Source organism: Pygoscelis adeliae, unplaced genomic scaffold, assembly GCF_000699105.1.
Source record: "Pygoscelis adeliae isolate BGI_AS28 unplaced genomic scaffold, ASM69910v1 Scaffold57, whole genome shotgun sequence".
NCBI lineage: Eukaryota > Metazoa > Chordata > Aves > Sphenisciformes > Spheniscidae > Pygoscelis > Pygoscelis adeliae.
The window spans coordinates 18,950,982-18,961,288 of record NW_008825615.1 but is presented as its reverse complement, the minus strand read 5'-3'; the positions used below and the strand labels follow the sequence as shown (position 1 = coordinate 18,961,288).

At 40.2% G+C, this 10,307-nt stretch overlaps 1 protein-coding gene across 1 annotated transcript in view; it reads left to right on the top strand.

The window, feature by feature from the left end:
* Positions 1-10,307, top strand: part of ARHGEF10 (Rho guanine nucleotide exchange factor (GEF) 10) — a 106,666-nt gene that overhangs the window by 21,170 nt on the left and 75,189 nt on the right. The window contains exons 5-9 of the mRNA XM_009333205.1: positions 948-1,027; positions 2,166-2,222; positions 4,859-5,022; positions 8,168-8,284; positions 9,519-9,633. Of these exons, the coding sequence (XP_009331480.1) occupies positions 948-1,027; positions 2,166-2,222; positions 4,859-5,022; positions 8,168-8,284; positions 9,519-9,633 (533 nt within the window). The remainder of the gene's footprint in view (positions 1-947; positions 1,028-2,165; positions 2,223-4,858; positions 5,023-8,167; positions 8,285-9,518; positions 9,634-10,307) is intronic.

Sequence of the window (10,307 nt, the reverse complement as noted above, 5' to 3'; positions counted from 1 at the left end):
AGATCGATGCCATTGGACTCGATGATCTTGGAGGTCTCTTCCAACCTTAATGATTCTATCAGCCGTGGCTTTGGTAGCTGAGCCTTGAAAACCCTCAAGGATGGAGATGCTGCAGCTTTCCTGGGCTGTTTTCCCTGCTGTACTACCCTTTGAATTTTTTTTCCCTAATGTCCAAACCAAATATTCCAATATGTGGTTTGTTGACCATTCCCCCTTGTGTATCATCTGGCACTGAAAAGAAACCAGCCTCAAAAACCTCAAAACAAACCCAAACAAAAAAAACCCAACCCAATTCCATCACCTCTGTAGCTCTCTTTCAGATAGTTGTAGCTGCTGTTGGATCATGCTGTAGCATCCTTTTCACCAGACTAAATAAGCTCCACGTCTTTCACTTCTTTCCTTATAGGCCATGTGCTTTAGTCCCTGACTTCAATTTCTCCGCGTCTCTCTAGAGGTGCCTTCTGTAGAGAAGGTGGCTTCAATTTCTCCACAACTCTTTAGAAGAGGGGGTGTTGGGAAGCCAAAACCTGCTGCTGCAGGTTCAGCCTCACCAGCACCAACCAGAGGAGGAAAACGGCCTCGCCAAGCCTGATGACTCCTGATGTAGCCCAGAACGTCTTTAGTCTTACTTAGAGTGAAAGAGCAGCTCTCGCTCTCACTTCGCTACTTTCTAAGAGAGAGTTTTCTGTATTCTGGTAGAAGAATTCAAAAGCAAAATATTTCTTGGGATTGAAGGGAAGTGTTTTCAATTTCTTGACTAAAATTGTCAGACTGTTAAATAGATTATTAATATCCTAATTACATACTGAAGCAGCAGTTTTGAGTAATCAGCAGCCTCAGAGTGGGAACTGGAAGGCAGCAAGATATTTATTGTCTTGTCTTCACAGTTGTTTAAAAACATTGTGGTGTAGCTTTTAATGCTTTTATTTTATGGCCTTTTTTTCAAGTGAAGATAACCAGGCCAAGAGAGAGGATGATGCTCTGGCCAAGTGGGTTGCAGACCCTGCAAATACAGCATGGATGGAAAGTAAGTATCAGTGAGCACCGAAGTACAACTATAGAAGAAGGTCAGTTTTAAGTTGTGATCAACAGTATGTGTGTATCTATATGCATGTATATATTTTACAGGAAGTCCATGTTCACTTTTATTGTATTTTTTCAGATATGTTCCAGAATTTAGTTATACCAGTTAAAACATTCAGCAGTGTAATAAAATTGTGTATTTTAGAATAAAGTTAACGTTCAGTTTTCCCTGGAGTGCTTTTTGGAGCCTATGGAATCACTCGTCGCTGTCTTAAGGAAATCATTTGGCTCCATCAATACGTGTACAGTGGCAATTTGCTCAAGTTCAGGGTCTGCTCTGTGGCTGTATATGGAATTGTTCTTCTCATGCAGTAATTAGCAAATAAGTTCTTGGAGAAGGTGGAAGGGAAGGAATTGCCACTTTTTCTTAGTGTGTGCTTTTGACTGGCAGCTGCATTTTAAACCAGAACAGAGACTGTGTTGTTTGAGGACAGGTTATCCTGCCTGTTCTCAGCTGCTCCCACTGGGCTGGAGGTTCATCTTACATGTCAATTGAAGTGACTGAAGAATTTGCATCCTTGTCCTGCCTCTTAATGTACTACAATGATCATTACATTATTTAGTTTTGGTTCTTTTAAAAAAATGTCTATTACAGCTTCTTTACAGACATTTAGTAAGGCAATGAGCAGCCCTTGACAAGTACAGAACATACCATAGTGCTGTAAAAAGGAGGGAGAAATGTTGGCTGTTGAAGTGGATTTCTGTTCTCAGGCTACCAAAGGTCGTCATAAACAATGCGGATAAAACTCTGTGAAATTTCACAAATACCTTATACTGTTTCTGTGCATTATTGCATTATTTGAATGATGATTAGATGTACTAGCAAAATACTAGTGGAGAATGAGTCGCATCTCCATTTTATTCATATGTGCTAATATAACCAAAATTCTTTAGAATAGAATATTTCAGTTGGAAGGGACCTACAACAATTGTCTAATCCAACTGCCTGACCAATTCAGAGCTGACCAAAAGCTAAAGCATGTTATTAAGGGCATTGTCCAAATGCCTCTTAAACACTGTTTGTTGGTCCCATTCAAATTTTAGGGGGTTTCTCATTTGTTTTTTTTCTGTTTTGCATTTAGACCCAGATGAAGTAATTTATGATGATGTGCCAAGAGAAAATTCAGACTCTGAACCAGGTTTGAGGTCTTTGTAATACAGACCATGTTGAAAGCAATGTAATATGGAATTATGTGCATGTATACTAAATAGATATATTCATTAAGTACCTAAAATATACGTAAATGGAATTAACAGTGTCAATAATCAGTAGGTCTTACAAAGTTCAGAATTAAAGTACCTCTTGAAAAACTTTATCTCAGCAGGTCTCTTACACCACTCTTTTCAGAAGCTGAATTCTGCTGTATTCTATAGATACTGTCCCAAATGCTTGAGTATTCTGCATATTAGAGAATTACAGTGTTGGGTGTTGTAGCTATAGTGACCTAAACAGGGCAAGGTAGGTAGGAAAAGGGTGTTTTAAATAGTTAAATGGTATATGATAATGCATCATTGTCATGGTTATACAGAGAGCTGCTCTATTCTTGAAAGTCCCCATTCTACATAAAAGTACCTGATAAATGGAAGAGGAGATTCAGAGTGGCTATTTACCATGCTGATTGTGACTCTGCAGAAATGTTTTATTTCAGCTTTGGAGTGGTCCAGCTCCTGATGGTGTGACCATGTTTGGAGGGGGCAGAATGGATTTTATAGTAGTTGCTGGAGCCAAGATTTTACCTTTAGTGGGAATGGTGGAGCTAGGGCTCAGGAAGCTTATTTCAATGAGTTCTCGCTCAGATTTGCTTTGCAGTTTTTGGTTATAGTGAAGACTGTGCTTAAAGCTTGGTTGCTACTAACTGATTTTGTGTTTGAGTGGATCGGCTTATTAGGAACTCGGCATCTACTTGTCACGGCTCTCAGAGGGTATAGGTGTTTGATACTGAAGTTGTTAATGATTCAAGAAAACAGTTAAGCTTTCTTTTCATTTTCATTTCTTGTCCTTAGTGGTGTTCAGGCAAGGTGTTTTACGAATTATTACTGAAATTTGTTTCATTTAGTATTTGAAAGTATTATGTTACATTCATGACTTGAATGTTTTTATTTCTGGAAGGTCCCTCAGTGGACTGTGCTGCTCTGGGCAGGGACATCTTTGTGCTGTGGCTGCTCAGTCAGGAAGCACATACACCAAGGCCAGGAGGGTGAGCTGGGGAGGGATGTGGGACATGGAGCAAAGCTCTGCTGAGCATCTTGGTCAGAATTTTCAGCTTAACCTAGAAGGTATTAATTAAAATTTTGGCTTTCTATTTGTCCCCAAAGACATTGAAAGTTTCTGAGAAAATAGGTAGTGAGGGAAATTTTGTCTCTGTACGTTCATGATGTTGATGTTTATTAATTGTATATTTTGTCAGGGAGACACAACTGTTACAAAAAAGTCGCGGTCAGAGCTCAGTCTACATTAAAACAGGGACAAGATACGTCCACCAAATCACTGGGTATAGCTTGCCCCAATACTGGCATTGCAAAAGTTTGACTTATATAAGTCTTGACTTATTTTGACTTACTATGATGATTCTCTTAAATTATTCATTGTGCTAGATTACCACTAAAATATCTTCTTCAGTAAGTGGATTTTAAGGATGATTTTGATGTGCATGGAGGTTTAAAAAAAAAAAAAATTGTTAAAATTTGATTCTTCCAAATTAGAGGAGATTCCTCTGTGTTAATTCTAAAGAAGTTAATTAACAGTAATATTAAAATGTTATTATTGGTCAAAATGTATTTTTTAAATCACAGAATCCAGGGTTTAGATGGATGTGTGAAGTATGTCAGCTTTTCTTTTGAGTACATATTTTTTCTCAATTTAAATAAAACTTCAATCTTAAAATGAAAGCACAACTTTTATTTACTGAATTTAATATGAGACGGTTTTAAATGAAGCGTTATAACCTCTGACAGTAGGGATCCCTGGCAGAAGTGTCCACACTTCTCTACTTGTAATGACAAATAATGCTGCATGTAGAGTGCATGCCTGTTTCCTGATAAGTAATTGGCACTAAAAATTTTCCATTTTGTTTTGAGTCAGTTTGTCATACTTGACATCTGTGCCAGCGAAAAGACCCATGTCTTTAACAGGTGATACTTTGGTCAGCCTTTGCAATATAGCTTTCTGTATCTTGAAAAGGTTAATACTTCAAGCTCTTAGACTAGATTATGGGCAAGGTAACCTGCAGATACGGGGGACTCCTAGTGACTGATGGAGTTGCAAGAATGACAAGTCATAAAATATAGTGTAACACGTTTCTTGCCACTTTGGTCTGATCTGTTCTGCTTGAAGTAGTGACATTTTTGTTTGATTCTTGCAGCGTTTTAACATTTGTCATTTGAGCTGATGATGAATATGTTCCTAGGGACAAATGGCAAGCTTGCAAATGGAAGGATGATGCTTCTCAGTGCAGACATGTTCACAGCTACAGTTCAAACTTCCTTTGAATTTCTTCTAAAACAAGTTGGGGATTTGGACAAAACAGTGTAGTTTGAGTAGGGCATGTTTTTAAAAGGATCGTGGTGTGTACCCATAACACTGTCCTCTTTTAGTACTCTGTTTCAACAAAGACAACCCGGTTTGGCTGTTTGAATATTAGATTTAATTCACATTTAAAAATGTGCGTACAAAAGTCTGTATAGTTCTTTATAGTACATCCTGAACAAGTTTTTTGGTGTATAAACAAACAGAAATTTCAGTGTAGCTTTTTTTATTTTGGTTTAATTTTTGCAGAGGAAATGATTTATGATGATGTTGAAAATGGTGATGATGGTGGAAACAGCTCGCTGGAATATGGGTGGAGTTCAAGTGAGTTTGAAAGCTATGAAGAACAGAGTGATTCTGAGTGTAAAAATGGAATTCCCAGCTCCTTTTTGCGAGGCAACCACAAAAGACATGTATGTATCCTGCAGTGCTGCTCAGTCATTGAGGTTGTCCTGATTTCCGACACTTGCCTTTCTCACCTGTATTTCCCTTCTCCTCAATCCAGTTTCAAATGCCAACAGCATCTTTTTAAAGGAGATGTGAATCAGTGTGGGAGTGACAGTCCACAACAAATGTAACAGGGAAAAGAAAAGATGAAAATATTAAACAGAAGCTCCTTAAAAAAAGAAAAAACTCAATCTCATTTTTAATTTCACTTTTAACCAATTTAACTTTGCTTGTGGGCAGTTCCTCACCTTTTCTTCTTTTGCAGCTGCTGGATTAGTGTAAGTGGTAAATGAGCGTGGAAAATAATGTGAAGAACAAATGGGGGTAAGCCTGACAAGACTTGAAGTTTTGGGATCCTTCAGGTGCTCAAAAGTCACAAAACTGTTTGCCAGTGTTCCCTACCTTTCTGTCTTAGATCTGTATCACTTTGGTTGTCTGAAGGTGACTGAGCTTAAAAAAACCCCGAAAATAAAAGGTTTTTGTGGTCAAAGAGAAGTCTGTACCATTTATTGAGGAGAGAAGAGATGTGATATGATTAAAACGATGCATCTGTGACACATCTCTGGTCTAGTATCTTGGGTACATCCGTGCCGCGGGAGGCAGGAAGACACTGACGGCATGGGTACGTGCCCTCGCTGCATCTTTCTGATTGCACGTCGGGAGGAGCCTCAGACTCTTGTGCTCTCGATGCTTTGGCTCCTCTCCTTCTGCCCTCGTGCCCTTTCTGTGAGAGGGGTCTTGCCTGGGACCTGGGCAGCCTCCTGCTGCTGGTTCCCTGCTCTGAGCGCTTGGAAGACAGGGATGTGAGGCAGAGTGGCGGCAGGCAGGGCCAGGCTCAGTGCCCAGAGTCACTGCAAAATCCTCAGGGCCCCCCGGTGTATGCTGGCTGGGGATAGACACCGAAGAGCCACTTCACAGCTGCATACTGTTAGCTGCTCCAGCACCCTGTGGCTGGAGGATGTAGGGCTAGTAGCCAGGTTGTTCTCCCGTGGCACCCTTATCTTAATTTTTCAGGTTTCTTATCTTGACGAGAATAAAAGCCTCACTGTCTGTGTTTCCCTCCAATAGACATTATCTCCTCTCCCCCCACCTCCATCTTTGCTGCCTGCCCTTCGGAAATCAGGGAGTGAGCAATTAACTGCAAGACTTGAGCCCACCCAAATCAGCACTTTGTAAGCTGAGAGCTCATCTTCTGGTTTTGTTTTGGTTTTGTCCTGACTAGAACAGGTTTAAGCTATTGCAGCTGTTTCTTTCTGGGGAGTTTTTTAACTAGACTGAAGAAAACTGAGTTTGATTTGAATTTTTTTTTTTTTTTTTTTTTAAATACCTTTGGAAGAGACTGGGAAATAATTTTCCACGTGAGTGTGTAAGTCTTAACATGGCTGCTGGTTTGTTCTTTTTTTTTTAATCTTTTTCTATTACCTGTAGCTTCAGCTTTGGCCATAGTCATAGGAATGTGCAAAGGTTTAAAGCCATTTTTAAAATGCTTATAAGTATAGTTTGATCTGTCACAGGAAACTTGGCAGTGGGTGGAGAGTGATGGTGCCAGGATCAGGTACAGAGTGTCTGAGCAAGAGACCGAGGAATGGTGGGAGGAGTGAGGTGTGCTCCGGGATACTGCCCTGCAGCTGGCTTTTCCAGGCCTATGACAAAAGGTTTTGAGGATTGCCTTGTGAGGATGGGGATGAGGAGCCTAGGAACACATTAGTTGGTGGATGGAGAAGTCAGAGGGGCTGCTGCACCTGCATGGGTTAACTAGGAGGTGGAGAAGTCAGGAAACTAGAGAAGAGGTTTGGCGGAGGATGAGGAAAGACAGAAACTTTAGGATTGCTGAGAAACCACTCCACTTTATACCTATTTTTTGTATCCATTCCCTCCACTCACTTCTCCTCAGGTCTTTTGATGGATGATACAGGATTTTCCCAGCACATCTCCTTCTGTAGTCTTTCAGAGCCTATGAGGGACTTGCCTTGCTTATTATTTTTTCTGTCCGTTGAAAAGCATGGGAAGGTTGGAGGTGGGATTTTCAATTGTAAGTGCTGGTATGACTTCCCTCAAAGTAACTTTTTCATTATGACTTTTGATTATTTATTTATTTATTTATTTAAAGACAGGGAAGTTTTTCTGCTATTAAATATTTCTAGTCTGTGAACCAGATGCTGTTCTTAATTACACTGCTGTAATGCCAGAATCATCATGTTGGAGGTAATCGCATCCTGACCCAGCCTAGTGGAGATAAATGCTGGACGTGTCCCTTCGTTTTTAACTCAGTAGGCCTTCTCTTTCCTGATGCTTTCATCTCTTGCCAAATAACTCTGTTGACAGCTGAGGGTTTTTCCATTGGGCTTCTATTACAGGGCACACTAAGTATTTTCTTTTTTTTTTCTAGTTACATTTTAACCTCTTTTATCTGGCTTTCTCAAAACGTTTAACAAATGTTAATTCGCATTCCAGAGCATTTCTCTGGGATAGTTTCCTTACCTTGCAAATGGATATATTCATGTACGAGATGGTTACACCCATGGTCATACAATGAGGCTATGATAGAGCTGAGGAAAAACATGTGCTTCCTGATTCCCATGCACTTGGGAATTACAAGACTGTGCATCCTCCCCTGTTAGTGTCTCCTTGCCCAACTCGCTGGCACTGTCGAACTCCATCTTAGGTGCCAGCGACCTCTGCAGGTTCTTCAGCCTTTGAGAATTCTTCCGATGCACCATTTTGAAGGGTAGTCAGAAACACACTCGCTCGGGTTTGTGCTCCACTGAGTGATGCTCGTGGGTAAAGTTGATGCGTTGTTTCCATACAGTTTGTAAGAGATGTGCACAACATAATTAATACGCAGTTAGCTTAGACCAAGCAACTTTGTCCCTCTCTCTACATAGTTGCCAGCATAGCGCAAAGGCACCTGACTGGGTTTCAAAAAGTACAGCGATGTGCAGGAATGATGGTCTATTCATTGGGTCGGAGCTTCCCTAAATGATAATTTTCCCTCAGTTGTCTGTGTATCAGTAGGCAGACTGGGCAACATGCATGATATACATGAGTACTTTAGCATGAAGTTTTCACTGCAGGCTTTTTGAAAAGATTATGTCTTTTTATACACTGTAGCTTTCTCATGACCTAATGCGTTTAAAGGAGCATTATGAAAAAAAGATGAAAGATTTGATGGCAAACACTGTGGGAGCAGTAGAGATTCAGCAACTAAAGCAAAAACATGAGCTGAAGGTAGTGTAGTTGATTTTTGTAACTAGCTATGTTTAAATGATTGCTTTTTCCAACACAGACAATGTTGTCTTTTTCTTTTAATAATAACTTGAAAAGGCAGACAATAATTTGTACGAAATGAGTTCTAAATGTGCTGGATTATTATGCCATTTGTCTTAAAAGTACTTTGTCAAGGACCTTTTCTCATGCTTATTTTTAATGGTAACAGTTTCAGAAGATGAGATAGGGCATTGTCCTTCCCTGCTGACTGGTGCCCTTGTCCCAGAGTATGAGCCAGGCGTACAGCCCCGGCACCTGCCTGAGACCTGGGTGAGCTCTGCAGGGCTGGCCTCACCGTGGCTCTCTGGCCACACGGGATCAAATTGTGAGAGTCAGAATCTTGGTGCTCTCTGTTCTGAATAGAGCCAGTATGAAAAGGCTGTGTTTTTACTAAAAGCTTTGGCTCAAACTGAGAAATTGCCTGATTGCAGCAAGACAGCTTTGTTTGTGTTCTGATGTCGCTGATGATGTCAGTACAGCTCTGACAGTAGTGGGGATTTTTTGCCATGGTGGCATTTTGGGAAAGCAAAAGTACAAAGCAGTTTTTAAAATAAACATTTCCTAGCAAAACAACACTTCATTTTTATTTTTTTTGCATGAAATTTCTTTTTGCTGTAGTAGTGTCCTATAAAATTATTCAATTCTTAATTAAATCAACATTTCTTCAATTACTAAAATTATTAGTTGTAACATTTTCTGCAAAACAGTGTTTATTTAAGAATATAGCTAACATAGAACTAAGTCTAGGGGATAATCTTTAGGTTAGAAATACTTTGACAGATTTAGTGGGACATTGGAAGATAGACAAGAACCCTGGCCGTTAATGACCTGTTTGTAGTATTTATTTGTTATGTAACGTAAAGCTGAGGATTTGAAACTATTTTGAGTTCAGATGTTTGATGCAGAAGGGTTCTTAAGCATTTCTGCTATTTCAGGCTTGCATACAATATTGACATGAAGTAAGTCCCTTTCTCCAGGTTTGATTTTATTAAGAAAAAGTACAGGTGCTCAGATCTGAGCTTTGATGGATCTGTGTACTTACTATATATTCTTTTGACTTTGGGCTATATTTACAGCCTAAACTACTTGACAGTGTTCTTTTTAAAGATATTTTGATCAAAAGTATTCTGCATGGTATGCTCAAATGTGTTCCTATTATTCACTGAACATGTAGACTGTATTTTTTCTCTTACAGATGCAAAAGCTTATGAGAGCTGCTAAAGAAGGTACCAAAGATGGGCTTGAAAAGACAAAAGCAGCTGTGAAAAAGGGTCGTTCTTTCATTAGAACAAAATCTTTTATTTCTCAAGGTATGTGCCTGTCGTGGTTTAACCCTAGCAACTAGGCACCACACAACCACATCTCCAGGAAAGCAGGACTCCATCATGCATAACGATTACTTGGGAAGACAAACACCATCATGCCGAATGCCCCCCCTTCCTCCCTTCTTCCCCCAGCTTTATATGCTGAGCATGATGTCATATGGTGTGGAATATCCCTGTGGTCAGTTGGGGTCAGCTGTCCCGGCTGTGTCCCCTCCCAGCTTCTTGTGCACCCCCAGGCTACTCGCTGGTGGGGTGGTGTGAGAAGCAGAACAGACCTTGACTCTGTGTAAGCACTGCTCAGCAATAACGAAAACATCCCTGTATTATCAACACTGTTTCCAGCACAAATCCAAAACATAGCCCCATACTAGCTACTATGAAGAAAATTAACTCTACTCCAGCCAAAACCAGCATGTTCTCCACCCCTTATTCCATATCATTTACGTCATGCTCAGGTCCCATGCTATCCAATACAGCCTCATTAACCACCCTCCCCCCTCATCCTTTGGTACAATACACAGATATCATTCCCTTAGTCTATGGACCACCCCTGTGAAATGTCTGTAAAATGTCCATAAATGTCCACAAAACGTCCATTGAGTTCATTTAGTCCATGACTTTGGGCTCCATCTGTTATGGTGGTCACTCAGGACAGGAGC